Source organism: Pelodiscus sinensis, chromosome 1 (genome assembly GCF_052426305.1).
Source record: "Pelodiscus sinensis isolate ZL-2025 chromosome 1, ASM5242630v1, whole genome shotgun sequence".
Lineage (NCBI taxonomy): Eukaryota > Metazoa > Chordata > Testudines > Trionychidae > Pelodiscus > Pelodiscus sinensis.
This window is the reverse complement of record NC_143052.1, coordinates 283,737,234-283,758,219: the sequence shown is the minus strand read 5'-3', so window position 1 is coordinate 283,758,219 and position 20,986 is coordinate 283,737,234. Positions and strand designations below refer to the sequence as shown.

The 20,986-nt window shown below is 41.9% G+C and overlaps 1 protein-coding gene across 2 annotated transcripts in view; it reads right to left on the bottom strand.

Annotated features, from left to right (window-relative positions):
- DIAPH3 (diaphanous related formin 3) overlaps positions 1–20,986 on the bottom strand; it is a 463,148-nt gene that overhangs the window by 343,158 nt on the left and 99,004 nt on the right. For both annotated transcript variants that reach the window (XM_075918921.2, XM_006113561.5), the window contains 5 exons: positions 18,176–18,294; positions 18,000–18,064; positions 17,152–17,256; positions 9,943–10,290; positions 5,266–5,380 (listed from right to left, as the gene is read on the bottom strand). In XM_075918921.2, the coding sequence (XP_075775036.2) occupies positions 5,266–5,380; positions 9,943–10,290; positions 17,152–17,256; positions 18,000–18,064; positions 18,176–18,294 (752 nt within the window). The remainder of the gene's footprint in view (positions 1–5,265; positions 5,381–9,942; positions 10,291–17,151; positions 17,257–17,999; positions 18,065–18,175; positions 18,295–20,986) is intronic.

Sequence of the window (20,986 nt, the reverse complement as noted above, 5' to 3'; positions counted from 1 at the left end):
GCAGCGCCTGTAACTTACCCACCTCCTTCCATGTTGTTGGTGGGAAGCAATGAAACACCAATACCTTCTCCCCATCAGCCAGCAGATCGGGCTACAACACGATCCTTCAAGTACTTCCTGCCTCACTCACTTGAGAAACTGCTCACCCACAGCAAGTTCAGACCCTCCATACATTAGAGGGAACCTTGATCCTGTGGTACCTTAGTCTCTTTTGTTAGTCTCTAAGGTGCCATAGGACTACTTATTGTTTTTAAAGTTACAGACTAAAATGGCTATCCCTCTGAGCAGGCCCTGTATGGGGGTGGGGAGGTCAGGAGGGCCATCTGGACCGGGCCTCAGTAGACAAAAGGGCCTCAAATTTTTACATTTTTCTACCAAGTGATTTCCATGTATTTTACACCTTGCACTTATAACAGGGACAGCAGAAGCAGCTATATACACACCTCATCAACTGATTTAAATCACTGTGGGACCTCGGGCTTTCACCAACTTTTCAGTCTCATCTAAGTTGTCATCTGTGTGACTGAAGTAGCTTCTGTGATTAGTGATTTTATGTTATGAAATGCTATTTACAGTCTTTGCATAGTTTAGAGGTTTTGAAAGTCGTAATGAATTCTGTTACTGTAAAGTGATTTGGTTTGGTCTGAGGGTGACTAACGTTTAAATTAGATGTTTATCTCTGCAGAGGAGATTTTTTTGTATTCCTATTTTTTCTTCTGTGTCTTCATATACAATAACCATATTAGGCTCAGCCGTAAGCTACCTATTTGTCCATTTTAAATTAAACTTTAAAGGCTTTTTTGTGATAAACTTTTAATTCTAGTTGTTTAATAAACTTTATATCTGCTCTGGCAATTGCCCCCTATTCATATCCATAACAACACACCAGGCTCGTCTAAACTGGCCCCTTTTCCGAAAGGGGCACGCTAATTTCACAGGTCGTAATAGGGAAATCCGCGGGGGATTTAAATATCCCCCGCGGCATTTAAATAAAAATGTCCGCCGCTTTTTTCCGGCTTTTAGAAAAGTAGGAATAAGAAGTAGGAATAAGAGATCCTCCGGAAAAGGGCTTTTTTCCGGAGGATCGGGGCCAGTGTAGACGCTCTTTTCCGGCTTTTCTAAAAGCCGGAAAAAAGCGGCGGACATTTTTATTTAAATGCCGCGGGGGATATTTAAATCCCCCGCGGATTTCCCTATTACGACCTGTGAAATTAGCATGCCCCTTTCGGAAAAGGGGCCACTGTAGACGTAGCCACCAGGTATTAGAGGCATTTACTAATGGGAACATGTTAGCAGACAAAATTTCAATACTTTGAAATAAGGCTATAAGGGCTTTAGTAAATAACACCTACAAACTTATTACATAATATTCTTTGTGGCATATATGCAATTAACATTTTGTATAACAAATAGGCTTTAGAAAATTATTTTCTTTTGCATTGCTGTGTTTTAAAAGAAACCCTTTATAAAAACAAAGCAAAGATTTGAAAGTTTGGAAATAAGAGATGCTCAAAGCAACAGAGTGAAACAACAGTTAAGAGTTAAAAGCCAATAAGATCATTTCTTGTAGAGGACACCTTAGTCATTAGATGGTGAAACTTCCAGTTCTAATGATAAAAACTTTGTACCCACAAATGACATTTCAATGCCACTTCCCCAAAATGAGGAGGTCACTAATCATGACACAGAAATAGCAACAGCAGTGACAAATGCAGAATCTATGCTCAATTTAGAGACTATTCAGGAAGAAAATGAGGACCTCGAAGATGCTGCACAGTAAGAACAAATACTTATGACTAGCACCGCACACAATGTAACAGTGGCATCAGAACCTGATACTGGACTTCTTGGACCCCATTACAAAAGACTGCTGACACACTACTGATGAAGGACGAGATTGTTCAGGGGGACACTGGCAGCTGGTCACTTCCGGCAGTGCTCCATCCCTGCTCCCAACCCTCTCACTGGGGTACTGGACAACCGTTACGCTGTTCTGAAGATAAAGGAGATAAGGAATCACTCCCTAAAGCAGAAGAGAAGAAGCCTTCTAACCTCACGGCTGACAGGTCTGCAGCCACCACTACAAGGAGGAAATGTAGGGTAGTGCTGGTCGGAGACTATCTTCTGAGGGAGACAAAGACGCCCATCTGTTGCCCTGACATGTCATCTGGGGAGGTATGCTGCCTGTCAGGGGCCATATCCGAGATGATACAGAGGCATAATCAAGGATTATTAGGCCCTCTGACAACTACCCCATGCTACTCATCCACGTGGCAGTAATGATATTGCAAGGTATGAGCTTGAGTAGATCAAGAATGACTACAGGCTCTGGGGAAAGCTGGCATGCTACTTCCAAGGCTGGAACACAGCTCTCCACTCGCACATGCACAGCCCAAATCATCACTGCTTCACAAGTCTCGGATCCATGGTGCCGGGACGAGCCCGACTCCAACAGAGGAGCACCCATGGGGACATCACTCAAAGAAGAACACTGTGCATCTCTTCAGAGCATGATACTTCTATGAGCTGGAACCATGAAAGACCCAGGCTTTGAGCCACAGTTTCAACTGTATGGCATACAATGCATTGTTCATTCTAGAAGTTGTGATAAGGAGTGTCTGGAAGAGAGTTTGTTGCACGTAAGGGTACCATATCTGCCTAAACGATGGGTGAGTGATTGGTACGATGGGGGGAGGGGAGCAAGCTAAACACCAGAACTGGTAACCGCATCCCCAAGACTCTTAGAAAGCATCACCATTCAGATCCCAGGGAGGAGCACAACCCTGGTCTCCAGGGAGGAGCCTGCACCAAAGTAGGCCTACTCACACTATCAAAGGCAGCTCCAGTACGCTCTCTCTCTCCCAGCCTGCCAACCTGAGCCCTTTGCCCTCATTCTTGAACTCGCATCTCCTGCCCTGTGCCCCCCCAACACCCAAACTCCTGCACAGACTTCTGTACACCCATCCCCTGACGTCAGCCCCCCCTCCCCACCAAATCTCATGCTCTCAGCCCCCATTCCAGCACCCACCACCCCGTGCCCTGGGCCCCCTAACCTTCCCGGTCTTCTGTCCTCATTCCTGCACTCCTACTCCCTTTTATTCCAGCAGAAGACAAATCAACTGCAAATATTGTCTACCAACAAGCTCTATCTATTGTTTGAGTCACTTTCCTTCTTTTATTAATACAAACATTTTTCCTTCATTTTTGAAAAGTGCACTCATTTAACTAAATCATGTACATTTTCCTTTTCTTTTCCATACAAACTGAAAGACCCATTACTTAAAGACCTCAGCAACGCCAGGTATATCTGCTAGTCTGTACAATAATTGTCACTTTTCCACCAGTAAGATACTAATAAAACATCTGGGAACTATCTGTGGAATACTAAATAAAAGATTCTTTCCAGCAAACTATGTTGGCCTAAAACATAGTTAATGACATATCTTGAAGCAAACTGCTTTCCTGTCCCAGTGATAATAGTATCAAATACAGTTTATTAGTGATGATCCAGAACCATCAACAATTGCTAGTCTGCAGAATTTATATTAGTTTAAAAGTAGCTATACCATATTTGTTCAATTACTAATTCAGAAAAGAGCTCATCATTGGAAATTCTCTCACACACAGAAAATAACACAAAGTATTTTCCATTCGATACACACAAAACAGGAAAGAACAACTGCTTTCATCAGAGTATAAAAAAATCATCTTCCATAAGTACTTTAAAATTTTGGTCTTGAAAACTAAACTTTTCTCCCACTATATTTTAGACAGCAAGTTCCTCAGGATCTTTCTTCCGCAAAAACTTGTAAATTCACAGCTGGTTGCAAGATTAATAGATTACAATTTATTAATCACTGTAAAGTAAAGACAAGGAGTCCTGTGGCACCTTATAGACTAACTGAAGTGTAGGAGCATAAGCTTTCGTGGGCAAAGACCCACTTCATCAGATGCGAAAGCTTATGCTCCTACACTTCAGTTAGTCTATAAGGTGCCACAGGACTCCTTGTCGCTATCAGACTAACACGGCTACCCCTCTGATACTTGTAAAGTAAAGGTAATTCTTGCCATGCACAATAACAAAAGCATCAGATTCTGTTAGTTCAAACAATACTGTTCTTAATACCAGATTAATATCTGAAACCATGCCACTAGCACCTAAGAAATAAAAACAATAATCACAATCACTACTTTGATAGTAGCTTCATACATTAACAACTTGATACAGAAACAATTATTTCTGTTTCAGTATAGAACGTAATGTTTTCCTCATTTGTCAATGTTAATGAAGATACTCTTATTTCCTTAAAAGCATAATTCAATATTGCTGTGACAGAAATATGCCCTATCACTAAAAAAGTGAAAGAACTTTCACAATTTCTGCTAAATGCAGTCCTAATCTATTGCCACCAAATCTACTCCGTCTGCATCCCCACTTTGCTGAGAAGGGAAACATCTCAAAGTTCAGGCCCTCCGATGTCAAGGAGACATAAGAACATTAATATTCCTGTTAAAGAAAGTAACACACAAACACAGCCTCTCAAGGGGAAACTCTTGGCTGCAGCATACACAGAACCCAACTGGAAAAAGAGAGGAAAAAACCAAGAGCAGGGTAACCAGAGCTACTATAGAGAAAGGACTGCCCTCTCACTATCTGTGGCCTAGCTGACCTTTCCACAGGCTTAAAAAAACAGAGTCCAAAACAGATTTAACAAGAGCAGGACTTGATCTGTAATAAGAGGGGGAGCTTATGAAAAGATTACCAACTGTCCCCCAGAAAACCTGAGTCAATTATACTCAGATGTTTAATTTCAGCAATATTTACTCAATGTGGGCTTGTCTATGTTCATAGTGTATCAATAAAGCATATATATTTGCAAGCTAAACAACAATTTTGGGACACCACATTGAGACCCACCAGTTTATCAGTAGCTCATCTTCTTACACTATATGACCAGATATTATTTTAAAATATGATTAAACAAAAAAGTCAAAAATAACAAGGAATCATGTTGTCATTTTTCACAGACGTTTTTGTTCTCCCTTTCACGTAACGCAATGCTTTCAAAATGATGGAATAGAATATTATTCCTTTAATAAAAATTAAGTGTGACTAAAATTTATCATTTTTCAGATTATATATCATATGTGCTCTCCTACAAAATATGCAGAGTTAAAGTGTTTGATATACAATACATTTTTAAAATTACTGCACTGTGATTTTTTAGTAAAAAATACAGCTTTAGAAGTCAATAAATTATTTACCTTTCTTCTGACAACAAAACGTATGCTCCAGTTTGACAAGCAAATCAGCATTCTCATACTTATCTTCATCGGCTATTACCCAGAAACAGTTTTCGGTCATTTCACGTGGCCTAATCTGCAAAGCAACAAGAGATCAAAGTTTTCTTGCAAATGTAGTATAATCCTCCTTAAGTCTTTTGTTGACCTTACAGTAAAGTACAATTTTAAGAATGGTGAAGCAGTTGGTTGCCGACACCACTACCTACCGTGCTGAACGACATCTCATTGTTTCCTTTGTACTCCATATTCACCTGTTCTTCTGCTGTCCCTTGTTTTATGTGTCAATTATAAGTCCTTTGGGACATGTCTTTTGTTTCATATATACATAGCACCTAACACTATGAAGTACTGGTCTACAACTAGATTTTTTAAGTGGTATGATACTACAATGTAACAACTGGACACTTGAAAGGCTACATGTTCATAGAGTAATTCGATCACTGTTTTCAGTGTTACAAAGATTTCTAATGATCAAAATACAGTAATATATATTAATGTACAGAAGTGTATTGTTTAAAAGAAATGAGATTCTAATTTTAAAAAGGTCTAAATACTAAGGCCTTGACTACACTAAGTGATAACGTCAATTTTACTAAGGTCAGGTTTTTAGCATCCTTTTATAAAATTAAAGGTTCATGTCCCCACTGTGAGTGTCTCCAGTAGGGTAGCTACCATCAACTTTGAGAGCGATGTACTGTGGATAGCTCTCTCAGTTCCTGTTGCTCCTTTGCAGTCCGATGATGTTCCTAATGAACATCAACATCCCATAATGAACTCATCAACATCCCATAATGAACTCATCTCCTCCCTCTCCCCCATACCTCCACTTGAAAACAACAACAAACAATCTTTTCACACCCTTTTTTTCCCCTGCTTATCCATTCAGATACCATAGCAGGGTAAGCATGGACACCAGCATAGAACCCATTCAGCAACAAATACTATAGCAATCATAAGAATCATCTTGCACCTTTTGCCGCATTAAGTACAGAACCCATCTAGGGCCCACCACAACAAGGAAGAATCTGAGGAGACAAACAGTCTTCTGTGAAGCACTTGACATATGTGATTGGTAGATGAAGGAAGTATTCAAACCTTTTGACACAGTGGAACTGGTTCTGGCCCCATGGACAAGCAGATTGTGGAACTGCATAGTTATGCGAGTATACGACGATCAGCAGTGGCTGCAAAACTTTTGCATGTGTAAGGCCACTTTTATGGAAGTTTGCAAATTGTTTTCCCCTATTCTTAAGTACAGCATTACCAGAATGACAGTTGAGTAATGAGGGGCAAAAACCCTAATATCAGACAACTATCCTTCAGTTGAGAATCAATTTGGAATGGAGAAATCTATAGTGGAGACTGCTGTGATCCAAGTGGCCAAGGCAATCAATACCTGTCTGCTGCGAGGGACAGTGACTCTTGGAAACATGCAGGACATAGTGGATGGCTTTGCTACGATGACTGTGAGGCTGCCCTTGACTGTCCTCCACCCGCATTCTAGGAATCCTGGGAGATGAAAATATGGAGCTTAGCGAGGAGGGTAAGCGGACCCACATGGGCCAGAGAGAGTGCTTGTTGATCTGGCTATCCTGTTCTGCCATGACTGTCACATTATTCTCCTGTGTCTTCACTTGGTATTCCTGTCCTCACACTCCACTCATTTCCTGCAGCAGAATTTTTCTGCACTCAGTCGTGCCTAGTCCAAGTAGGAAGATTGTATTTGCTAGTTGAGAAGGGTACCCCTTCAATATTTTCACCTTCATATCTGTGATAGCCAAACAGCAGGAGGAACTCGACTTGGGGGAGCACGTAGCAGGCTCACTGTGGCATCCGCAGTAATGAGAAATGAAGGGCCGACTTCACAGTAGATACAATGTGGAGAATAAAACCTAATCTCTTCGCATAAAGGAAGGTCTGTCCAGAGGCAATAGGGATGTGTTACATACAAACCACAGTTATGCTTTTAAGCACCAGCTATGCAGCATGTACATCACAGAGATCTTAAGGAAGCTGCTCATTTGGTGGCAGGCATGGGAAGGAACAGGTCAGGGTTCACGCTTTTGCTTCTCCTTGGAAAGCATGTGTGACACAAGTGCTTGCAAATAACAATTTCATTTTCAAAAGGGAGCCATAGTGGCACGGCAGCAGGACAGAGGCTCATGCAATGTATTCAGCACCTCCTTCCCTCAACAGCCTGCAGGTAGCAGAGGTCCATGTATGGTGGCAGGGCAGGGGCTCACGCAGACACCAAGGAGCCTGCGAGCAGAAGGTGGATGTGGTACACATGTGGCAGAAGGGCAGGGGTTCATTTAGATGCAAAGGAACGTGTGGGTGGGAAGGGATGGTGATCCAGCTGTGGTGGAGGTGCAGAGGATCACACAGACACTGAGAAGTGTTCGGACAGCACATGGCAGAAGGGTAGTGGCTCACATGGTGGCAGGGCAGGAGCTCAAACAATTCTTTGTTGGGGATGAGCCAACAGGTGTACTGATGTAGTACCAGCTATATAGCTTTCCCTGCTTCGTCCAGGTTGTCATGTGCAATGTAAATCTTGTCTGAATCTCACATACTGATAAGCAACCGACGCTGAGTGAATGTGGCCAGAAACATGGACCATATACAGCAATATTTTCGGCATCCTACCATAGAGGATGGAATAAGGCAGGCCACTCCAGAAACTCTGTGAGTAGGATGAACGAGTCTCTCTGAGCGCTTTATGGAGATATGGAGAGAGGATTCCCACTCCATCTTCAGACACATTAAACTGTTCCAGGGAACCCCTGCTGTGTAAACAGAGTGTCCACCACAGATCACACCCAATTGCCTTAACCCACTTGTACCATGACTGAAAACGTGAACGCACCAGAAGTGCCATCCTCACCACCAGGACCCAGCAGCAAGATGTCCTGGTAGGAGGGGATTGTCCCCAAAATTATAGAAAGGTCCTCGCTGTCGGTGAGATCGGTTTCCCCACTCACCTGTTCACCATTCTCCTTCTACTCCTCTTCATCCACACTGTCCTCCATGCTGCTGCCTAAGGCTGCCGGAGGAGTGTCTTGGGAAGAATCCATGAACTCGTTAGGGAAACTAGTCATATCCCCCTCTACAATCCCATTCAGCTGTTTAAAGAAGAAGCATGTTTGCTGCACTGACCCAGACTGTGCGTTTCCCTTCTTTGTCTTCTAGTGCAACTGCCTCAGCTCCTTTATTTTCACACAGCATTGCTCAATGTCCCTGTCATATCCTTCATCCACTATATCCTGTGTGATCTTGGCATAAATATCAGCATTTCTTGTACTCCTTAGCAGTTCTGCCAGAACCGATTGCTCTCCCCAGACAGCCATGAGGTCCAGGATCTCCTGCATGCTCCATGCTGGTACTTGTTTGCAACCCTGGGCATTCATAGTCAGGTGTGCTACCAGGTATGCTCTGCAGTCTGTTTGCCACACTGGCCACACAGAAAACCTAAGTCAAATTTTCTTCTGTATCTGGAGAGCAGCGAAGTTAAAATTCCTGGCCAGAGCACTCACAAGAACCAACTGTGGGGCACGTCCCAAGGGCCAAGAACGTCGATGTTCACACCTCTGCATCTGCATTACCCTAAAGTCGACAATTCAAGGTCAAACTTAGTGTTATTCCTCATGAAAATGAGGAGTAGCAAACTGACTAACTGCCCTTCAAGTCAACAGAACAGGCTTAGAAAAATAGACCTAATTCAGTTACGTTTGACCTACACTCCTAATGTAGAACAGGCCTAACACCAACTTCTTTAATCCAAACTGAGTTTTACACAACTTTTTTAGAATTGCTAGCATAATTCTGATTTTTGTGGTAATGTGCTCACAACAAATGAATATCGACAAAGAGATTCTAATACACGTGAAGTATTTTATCAGCTCTACCTTATTAGTTGTGGGTCTAACAGTGCCCTGTATATAAATATAGGATATTTGACATGAGTTGAGATTTAAAACATTATCAGTTATAATGCAAACTTCTCTAAACATAACTGACTGAACAAGAATATAATATTATATATTTTGTTTTTGGTCTACGTGCAAGTCTTGACATTGAGTTTTTTTGGTCCAAAAGTTTATATTAATATAAAAGATAATACATGATAAAAACACAAACAGAATATTTTTAAACACATCCTGTCATTTGAAAGAGGAGGAAACAGTGGAGAAGAAAGAAAGAGTAAAGCCACTTAAAGACTTAAGAGATGAATACATTTTCAAAAAACCCGTGTGCATTCTAGACCAGTGGTTCCCAACCTGTGGTCTGCGGACCCTGCGGTACTGTAACAAGTCCACTGAAAGTTTAAAATAGAAACTGTAATCCATTCTACAGCACCAGCCATCTCATTAAGTACAGTACCCAATACTACTATATTTGTTTTTAAGATAGAATCAACTATTATACATTTCAAATGACTATCAAGTAATGGAACTTTTGAAAACAGCTGTATTGTTGGGAGGGGGGGGGTCCATAAAATTTTAATAGATTGAAAAGCAGTCCACATGCTCAAAAAGATTGCAAGCCACTGTTCTAGACAACTTACTCTTCTCACAAAGCAAAACTACTGTTCTTTCTATATAAAATGTAGCATCAGAAATTTTCCACATTTAGTTTTACCTTTGCCCAATTGAGCCTTTTCATGGTTATCTCAGGTTTAAACTCCTTTTTAGGCTTCAATCCAAAGGGCAACATGTTTGGTGGAGGAGACCACTGTACTCCAGGAAAGCCCAGTGGTGGTGGAGGTGGTGGTGCACCAAAAAGAGGAGGCATTCCTGAGCCCTTCAAAAGTGGTAGTGGTGGAGGTGGAGGCGGAGGTGGAGGCGGTGGCAATGCTCCATTAAAAGGTGCTGGTGGAGGAGGCAACAGAAACTGTTGAGGTTCTGCAGCAGCTGATGGAGGAACAGATGCACCTCCTTGTGTTGATGGTAAAAAATGAGCATCTGCTCCATGTGGTACAGCTCCATACTAGGAAGAAAACAAACATTTCAGGGTTTTTCCTCTATTGGAGCCATAAGGTTCATATGAATAAATGCAAAAGCAATGCTTTATGTGACAGACTCCTCCATGACACAATGAAATATGAATGTTATTGAAACTGACATCTCTTTACAGCCTCATCTTTCAGCAAGGATGTTAGCCTTCCAAATACAGACTTAGAATCAGAAGCAGTTACACAAACACACTTACAGACATGGACTTCAACACCTGCTTTCAATGGACATGATAAAATTGCAAAGACATACAAGGTGGGAGGTTTAGTATCTGTTAATGATCCAACACAAGTTGGTGAAAGAGGTAAGCTTACACAGAGCTCTTCTTCAGAATAGTGACAGAGATGCAGCCATGTTAGTCTGGTCTAGCTGACACAAAAGACAGAACTATGTAGCACTTGAAAGACTAACAAGATGGTTTATTAGGTGAGGAGCGTCTTGTTAGTCTTTAAAGTGCTACATAGTTCTGTCTCTTCTTCAGAGTATTTCTTAAAGTAATTTCTCTTATTCTTAGATGGACTTTTTTATCTAATCCAGCCAGAGTTAGAAGCAAAACAAAATCAAGATGGTCAAATCCTCGAGCTGCTATTACAGCTCAAGAACTATTCTAACTATCAAGGATCCAGAAACATTAGCTTAACTGGACTAGCTTGGTCCAGTGATCATATTTAACTTCATAAACAAAAGAGACACGGAAATCAATCTCATTTCATAGATAAAAGCCATTCACATTCTTAGAAGAAAGTAAGTTTCTAATTAGCAATTGTGAAGGTAAAATAGCTTTGTTTGGAAGATTTAATCAATGCTATGGCATCATAAGTCTTCATGATCAGTTTCAGAGTAAAAATTCATCAGAGATTGTTCAAGGAGGGTGAGCTTCAAATTTACCGGGATATACCAACCAGTGGCTGATATGAAAGAAAACCCCAAAACATGATTCATAGAGTAAAAGTGCAACAGACACTCTTTCTCGGGAAAAGCTACACTTTACTCTGTTTTTCAATTTTCAGTAGCAGATTGAAGGCAGGAATGGAACCAAGGTATAACAAAAGCAAGGTGTACAATGCCTGATGAAGTAATATTTGACACTCATGAGTTTTACTGATATTTTTAACATACATTATGCAATTAATATTTTCTTAATTGTGAAACTGCTTCTCTATCACCTGGAGAACATATGGAGACAAGTCTTTAATATTTGCATGAACCATATTTTCTGTTCTTCTGAAAAATATGTTTAAATTGTTTTAAACATATTTAACAAAGACTTGATTGACAATAATAGAGATCAGAAAAAAAGTTATTCACCTTTCTAACCATTATTCTTTGAGATGTGTTGTTTATATCTATTCCAATGAGGTGCTGCCAGAAAGCTTTACCCTAGTTGCTATCAATCTATTTGACTGTGGAGCCCCCTTGAGTGGTACCGGTGTGGTATACCATATATGACCCTGCCAATGCGACCACCCCTCAGTTCCTTCTGGCCAGCTACTCCTGGCAAGATAGTGGGAAAGGAGAATGGGTATAGAACAGGTCTGAGCAACACATCTCAAAGAACAAAAGTTACGAAAGTAATTAACTATTCTTTTCCTACTTTGAGTACTTGCACATATCTATTCCAATTACATGATTTGCAAGCCTTACCCAGAAGGGCCAGAACCAAAGCATAGCTGACAAGTATCTCAACACTGAAGGCTGCATCCTGACTGCACTGTTGCACAACGGCATAATGCAATGAGAAGGTATACACCAAAGACCACATTGAAGCTCTACAGATCTCCAGGAGAGGTACATGGGCCAGGAAAGCAGCCAAGCAGGCCTAAACAGAATGCACTGTCAGAGGAGGCAGGGAAACATTGGTGAGATTACCTTCTGGAAATGTGCTGCAATAAAACTGGCAGCCCCTTCACACAATCTGCCACCGCCACAAACAGCTGCCAGGACTTGCAAAAGGGCATGGTCTGGTCCATGTAGAAGGTGAGAGCTCGCCTGACATCAAGAGAGTGCAGTCTTTGTTCCCATAAGATCTGCTGGTGCTTAAGATAGTCAACAGGAAGGAATATGTCCTGCCTAGCGTGAAAGCTAGAGACCACTTTTGGGAAGAAAGCTGGGTAAGGATAAAGTTGGGCTTTGGCATTATAGAGACAGGGTATGAGGGCTCTGACATTAGGGTGTGCTGCTCTGACACCCATTGAGCACAGTTGATGGTGACCAAGAAAGCCACCTTTAATGGGAGGAAAAGCAGAAAGCACATGGCCAAGAGCTCAAAGGGAGGAGGAATCCATGAACGCCAGAAGGACTGAGACAAAATACAGGACTATGTAGCACTTTAAAGACTAACAAGATGGTTTATTAGGTGATGAGCTTTCGTGGGCCAGACCCACTTCCTCAGATCAAACCTCAGATCAAAAGGACTGTGGTGAGAATCCAAGTAGAGACAGGGCACCAGCCTGCAGGGTGGAATCTATCCATACCCTCAAGGAAGCATTCAACCAGAGAGTTTGCAAAAACCAAGCGACTGGCTTCCCTGGGTGGAAAGCTAAGACATCTGCCAGGCACTTTCAGATAGGAAATCATAAAATCAGGAGGTCATCCCCTGCCCAAAGGAAGACCTAACTAAAACATCCCAACCAGGGCTTTGTCGCAAAACCCTGCTGGTATAGGGACATCAGGTACTCCAACATGTAAGGGATAGAGCCCAACAATGGTTCCACATTACATTGCAGACACTAACAGGAGAAACACTTCCATTTAGTCGGATGTGTAAATCTAGTAGAGGGCTTTCTACTGCTCAGAAAGGCATGGAGGACCTATTCTGAGCAGGTCTGCTTCTCAGGATTCAACCGAACAACTACCATGCCATGAGCTGAAGATAACGTAAGTCCAGGTGGAGAAAGCAACTACAGTCTTCCTTAATTAAGTCCAGGGGCAGAAGAAGTGGAACGGAAGGTTGTACCAACAGCTCCACAACGGTAGGGTACCAGTGCTTATGGGCCAAAGCACAGGTTATCAGGTAACATTCACCATATCCCTGCAGAGTTTGAAAAGCACCTTGTGAGCCAGCAGGAATGGATGCAGTAGGGAAGTTCACCAAGGAATAAAGACATTGTCCACTAGGGATCCTGAGCTGAGACTCCAGAACAAGCAAAAGCACGATTACTTCCAATTGTCCCAAATGACCAAGAGGTCTACCTGGGGAACTCCCAATACTGCAAAAGAGCGTATAGAATGGCCGGCCGCACTGACCTTTCATAAGCACACAAGCAGCAGCTGAGGTGATCTGCCAGCTGGTTGTGGAACCCTGGGAGGTATGATGCTTCCAGGTGAACACAGTAGGATATGGACAAAGGGATTCTGAGCAGAGGAGGGATGAATGAGTTGATGTAGTAAATGGCAGCCATATGATGTATCATTACCACCATGCACCATCATTGCATTTCTATTCTACATTCAAGACATGAGAGGTGGACTGCCCAGCCGTCATGCACATTGATGTGGAGACAACTCCTTCATTGTCCATATTGGTTGAGTGGTGAGTTCCCCTAAGTGAGCCCTCAGCCTGAAGTGGACATGTTTATGACCAGGACACTAAATTGCAGGGCATGAAAAGAGATAGTAGCCATCACTGACTGTGGGTTTAGCCACCACCAGAGGCCATGAACGACATGGCAGAGAACCATGACTACCATGTCAATGCTGTCATACCCTGGATGGTATGTCTAGACCAGCCAAGATTGTAAAAGCTGAAGGTGGAGCCTAGCAAATGGGACTACACACGTGCACGCTACCAAGTGACCCAGGAATTTGAAGCATGTTCTGGCTGCGGTGAATGCAAAGTCAGTAAAACAACCTGAGAAGCTGAGTTAACACTGAAGCGTTGCTCTGGCAGCAATGCCCTGGGGCTGTCACTGCTCCGATGAACTCAAGCCTTTGAGTGGGAATGAGAGCTGACTTTTCACAAGTAAGCAGCAGATCCAGGCATCTATGGTAGCCCAGGTAAAGGTGACTTGCACCTCCACATGCTGACAGCAACAGCCCCACAAGAACCAGTTACCCCTATATGGGTAAACCTATACCTTGTAAAGCCTGAGGAAGGTCACCAGCACTACCATACATGTGGCAAAGAAACAGGGCACCATAAACAGGACCATCAACTGAAACACCAAAAGGGCAAGACCATGAACTGAAAGTGTGTCTGCCCCACCAGAAAGCAGAGGTACCATCTGTACAAGGATCTGATTGCAATATGAAAGTAGGCGAGGGCAGCATACCAATCCCCAGGGTGCAATAAAGGGATGATGGAGCCCAAGGAAACCATCCAGAACTTGTGCTAAAATGTTGAGCTCCCTGAGGTCCAGGTTGGGGGTGACGGTCCTCCTTTGCCTTGAGGAAAAGGAAGTATCAAGAGTAGCAACCCCTGCCTGTGAGTTCCTGAGGGAGCTTCTCCATTGCACCTCCTGAACCAGGAATTGCTCGTGAGAGGGATCCCTGAAGAGGGACAAGCAGGGGAAGGGGGCGGTAGCAGAATGAGAGTAGATCACAACCACCATCGGAAGGACCCAAAGTAGTCCAAAGTAATGCCAGCCCAATGTAGGTGAAAATGAGACCGTCAGCTGAGAAAGGGCAGGGAAGGATCTGGCAACATAGGTACACTTCATCCTCTAGTGCAACTTCAGAAGGGCTGCTTTGTGCCAAAAGAGCACTTTGACTCTGGTGGTTACCAGACTGGGACCGAGACAACTTATAGAGGGAGTATCCACCCAACTTGTGGGTGCCAATGGGCGTAGTCAACCCTAGTGCAAGAAGGGAAGAACCTCTGGCAAGGGCCAAGGCTTGAAAGCTTTATATTGTGTTGACTGGGTATGTATGCCCAAATAATTCATAGCGTTCCTGATGTCCTTAAGGCTATGCCGGTGAAAGTTTGTTTGCTCGGCAGGTGGCCATTCTGTCAAAGGGAAGGTCCTGGAGAATTTGTTGGATCTCAGGAGGGAGCCTCACGGGTTGAAGCCAAGTGACATTTCATATGGTGATGCCAGAGACAAGAACTCAAGCTACCAACTCCCCAGTATGTAGTGCCGCCTGGAGACGGGTGCAGGATAAAGTCTTGCCCTCCTGGATCAAGGTGGCAAATTCATCCTGTGACTTGTGGGGCAGCTAGTCCTTGTATTTTAGAAGAGAAATCCAGGAGTTGTAATCATAGCAGCTCAGAACGGCTTGCTCATTTGCTATCCTGAATAGTAGGTCCCTCTGGAATAGACGAGGCAAAATGTGTCATGGTGCTTAGCATCCTTCAACTTCTTTGCTGGAGCTTGGTGACCCTGCTGATCCTTTTTATTTACTGCCTCTATCACTACAAAACAATGTGGGAGTGGTTAAATAAGAACATAATGGCCACACTCGGTCAGACCAAAGGTCTATCTGGTCCAGTATCCTGCCTGCCGACAGTGGCCAATACTACATGCCCCAAAGGGAGGGAACACAACAGGTGACCACCACGTGATCCCTCTCCTGCCATCCATTTACAAACAAACAGAGGCTAGGGACATCACTGCTACCAATCTTGGCTAATAGCCATTGATGGACCTAACCTCCATGCATCTATCTAGCTCTTTTCTGAACCTTGTTCAAGTTCTAGCCTTCACTGCATCCTCTGACAAGACGTTCCATAGGTTGGCTATGTGTGGAGTGATGAAAAACTTATTTTTGTTTTAAACCTGCTGCCTATTAATTTCATTTGGTGACCCCTAGTTCTTATATTATCAAAGTAAATAAATTTTTCTCATTCACTTTTTCCACGCAAGTCATGATTTTATAGACCTCTATCATATCCCCCCTTAGTCTCCTCCATTCTAAACTGAAAAGTCCAAATCTTTTTAATCTCTCTTCATATGGGACTCATTCCAAACCCCTAATTATTTTTGTTGCTCTTCTCTGAACCTTTTCCAATGTCAATATGTCTTTTTTGATATGAGGCAACCACATCTGTACACAATACAGTTTGAAGTGTGTACATCAGGAGTACAATAAGTATTCAAATCTCTTGACAGTCTCCAGCAACAGTGCATGCTGTACATGCACACATTCCATAGAAGCACCTGAAGAAAATTGTGTGTGTGTTTTTCTATATGTATATTTTACTCAAGGAGAAGTGCTTCTAGTCAATGCATAGATTATATTCCTTTTACTCCTGGCTCTAACTCTGTGAAATCCTTTGGTCATATATTCTTACTATCTAAATGTTAAATGTTCAACAGTTGTATATAAGATATCTCCTTTGAAATCAGGATTTACTTTCTTTTTTGTCACCTTTTAAAATCTGTTTACTTTTGGAAATTGAAAAATTATCAGAAAGTGTTCTCATTCAGCTGTAGGTTATCTTTCACTGCAGGATACCCATGGCTGAAGGTTCAGCAAAATAAATTGCACGAGGAATAATTTCCTGTGGTGGGATAAAGATCAGTGATGAATGCCAAATCCACAAGTAGAAGATTTCTTACCCTTTGTGGTTAATTATTTAGGAAATATGTGACAAGCAAAGTAAAACCCAAATAAAATATAAGGAACTAGTTCAATTAGCGAAAGCCTAGGCACAAAACAGGGATCAACTGGGAGTTCGCACAGCTAATTAATGTTATACTGCAATTCTTTTTTATAAACATTTGTGGCTCACAGAAAAATAAAGGAACTGATAGTTAACTATGTTTTTGAAAATAAGTTGATTTTTTTTTTTTAAATCACACATTGTATTACGGTATCAAAAGTATTAAATTAAGAATGCTTGTTTCACTAGTGACATTACAGTATAGAATAATGTTATTTAACATCGTCTTATTACCATGGATTTAAAAGCCTGTAATTCTGCTTCTAGCTCACTGATTTTCTCTTCTTTTTTCTGCAGTAGAGACTGTGTCTCCTGATGAACTATAAATTCTTTTTCTAACTGTAAGGAAAAAAACAACATGAGACTTTAATTGATATGATCGACACTGCTATATTTCTTCAGAAAAATCTAATATTTTCTTGATCTTTCAACACAAAGCCAATAGCCGCAGTATCGTGTGTTTCAATGTATGAAATCTGATACAGCAATCTGGTGTGTTAAAGCAGGCGTTCTCATGTCCAGTCAAACAGTTTTATAATTTATATCAATTATTTAGTTAAAAGGACTTTACTAGGTAAAAAGTGTCTTCAAAGATCAGTTTGGGAATATCACCACCACACCAAGACTTAAGTCATGTACAGGAATACACTATTCAAGAACACAGAGTAAATGGAGAAGTCTGACAAATCTGAGAGTTATTACATATTCTGTTTAGACTATAAAATGTGTTAGGTTTTATTCTCAATCTATCTCAGTTTATTCCACTGGTCTGTAACATACAAAAGGTCTGTAACATACAACTCCAGCCATCTACAAGACTTGAATTTCTCAGTTATTAAAGTTAAGGTTTACAGTTTGGAATTTAAAATAAAAATCTACCAATTATAGTATTTGCACTAGATACCTGCCTTTTGCATATTACACACATACAACACTTTTTTCCTTCATAGGAAAAAAAACATGGTTACTCAAAAATAAAAATATGTTGTGAACCGTCACCATTTGCTGTAACAAATTTATATGGTCATCTAATAAAACTCATATCTGTTTAGAAAGTTTGAAATAATTTCAAAATTACTTACTTTCCTGGAAAGTTGTGAAGCTCTCTCTTCAAAGTGCTCTATTTTTGCTTTATCTACACAAACATCTAAAACCAGAGTTATACTTTTTTTAATTTATATGCCATTTAAACTCTTTGCCTTTATAAAAAACACAAACACATATCTACAAAATAATCATATCTAACAGCAGTGCTTACCTATCAAATGACTTAAATTGATATCTAACTTCTTACGATAGGAGAAATCTGGGTCTGTCCCGCTTCGATGCAAAACTATCTGGGACACACATTCTTCAATTAATTTGAAATACTGGGGTCTAAAGGAGGAAAGAGAAGGAAAACATTTTGCAGTAGGTTTATTTGTCAGTGCACACTTATATTAACCATAAATCAAAGGTATTCCAGAATAAATACATTGGTGCTTAAAGCATTTAGAATTACTTAGCTTCATAGAGTTACAGTTTTAAATTCCAACAGCTTCACAGTATTTCACCATTCAAAGGCAAATACAGCTAAACCAGTAGTTCTGAAACTTTTAAAAATCCTCACCCTTGTTTTCTCTCCCTCATATATAAGTTCTGTACTTCTTTCCCTCTAACTCTAGTCCTTCCCTATCACGGCATATATTTCCCAGCCTAGTAGCTCCTTCCTTCTTCATATGTGCTCTGCAGTTTTTTTCCTCTTCTCCTGGCATGTGCTCTCCTGCTGCCTGGTCCTCTTTTCTCTCTACTCACGTAATATCAATCACAGACCTGAGGGATGTAAATGTTGGCCGGCAATGAAAGTCTTGCAGTAAAGAGTTTTCCTTGTGATAGCATCTGTCCAGCAGCCTAAATGACACCTTTTCTTCATGACAATAGCATGGATCTCAATAGTCTACCATTCAGTTTATTACAGCTAAGAGGATGACCTCATGTCACAAGAAAAGCAAGTGCAGATTCTTTAAAGCAGTACATGAGGCAAACGCTATGCATTACAAAATTAAAATTTTGTTCTTAAATGTCAGTATTGGAGACTCTCTAGTCAAACTTAGCTTTCTTGAAGTGAAGGTAGGCTAGAAACACTTGAATACAATGGTTACTCACTTATTCTGTAACTACTGTATTGCTCTTTGTGATATGCTACACATATCTATTCCATGTCAGTAATTTACGTGCCTGATTCACTGAAGCCAAAGTGTTTTCTATAGTTGTATCCAACAGAGTGATGCATGAATCCTGTACCTGCTTGTATTTTCAGGTGGGCATATAAAGAGCAGAACCACACCAAACCCACATGAACTACAATGAACTAATTCTGAAGCAGAGGGGAAGGAAAGCTGGTCATGAAATGCACATGTTCAACAAATCTCAAAGAACAACAGTTATAAAACAGCAAAGAGAAAATACATCCCCTTTTTAAAGTCATTGCAAATGTCCATTCCATGTAAGGTGATTGCTGAGTAGTTCAGAAGTTAATCAGGACTCAATTTCTATCAGAAAACAGACAGTATAGCCACCATTGTCTCTAGAAGAGTAAGAGTTTAATTTCTGATAAAATTTGTGTACGGATGACCATGTTGTTGGTCTGCATTCATCAGAAGTTGAAAGCATTTTCCTACAACAAAGTTCCTTGAGGTCTGTAGAACATAGAAAGATCTATTGAAGGGCAGGCGCCCTTCAATTCCAACGACAATAGAGGGCGCCACAGTGCCTGCGCAGCACGGCAAAAACAGCTAGAAAAGTCTCCGGCGCGAGGACACACCAGCACCCAGAGTGGAGCACCCACGGGGACCACTCAAAGGAGAATCTTGTATACCCCGCACATGAGTATAATCCGCGGGGTATACAAGGCTGTGCCGGGGGTATATTTATGGTGCGGGGGAGGGGAGGGCAGAAATTAGCCAGCCACTCACCGCCCAGTTCCTGCGCAGCCTCCAGCCTCCGGGCGGTGAGCGCTCCCCCGCCCAGTTCCCGCGCAGCTGCCAGCCACCAGCCTCCAGGCGGGGGGAGCGCTCACCGCCTGGTTCCTGTGCAGCTGGATGAGCGCTCCCCCTGCCCCTTCCTACGACTGTGGAGGAAACAGGCAGGGAGCACTCCCCCGCTCAGAGGCTGTGCAGGAACCAAGCGAGGGAGCGCTCACCGCCCAGAGGCTGGAGGCTGCAGGAACCAGGCAAGGGAGTGCTCACCGCCCAGAGGCTGGAGGCTGCGCAGGAACCAGGCGATGTGAAAAAAAATTTTTGTATACCCCGCACCCGAGTATACCCCGCAGGGAGGAGGGTGCAGGGTTTGTAAAAATGAATATAACCCACGGGATATATTCATTAAATTACAGTATGTGACTTGGGTAAGAATGTTGGTAAGCAAATCATTTCACAGCAGTGAATACCTAAAACAACCTTTGTTACAAACATGGGATAAGGGCTGACAGGACATGCCCTTATTAAAAAAAACTGTGCCGCAGGGCTCTACTACAAGGGCTTGCAGCTGCCCCAGCCTTCTGGACAAGATTATGTCCATCAGGACACTTTCACAGAGAGAAGTAAATGGGAGTACGCACTCAAAAGGAACTATTAAAGATTAAGAAACTAAAAATCATATCTTGGATGATACAAGGCCATAACTAGTTAAGAGACTATCTTTATCAAAAAACCTAACGATGGGATTAGAAAAGGTTAGTAAAATGAGGCTGCAGTCAAAACAATGATCTTAGGGAAATGACTGATCAAGTCTTCATTAAGGACAAGCAGTCTGGACTATGAAGGTGTGATTTGTAGAATCTCTAAAGAGTTGTCCTATTACTGCCCCACATAGACCCTGCTGGTCCAAACTAGAAGATACTTAACTCAATTTTAAATCATATTTGAATGTTAATATTCTGTACATGAATGTGTTGTTTTTCATAGAATACTAGAATATTAGAAGTGGAAGGTACCTCAAGAGGTCATCAAAGCCAGTCTCCTGTCCTCACAACACAATCAAGCACCATGTACATCATCCCCAACTGATGTCCATTCAACCTGATCTTAAA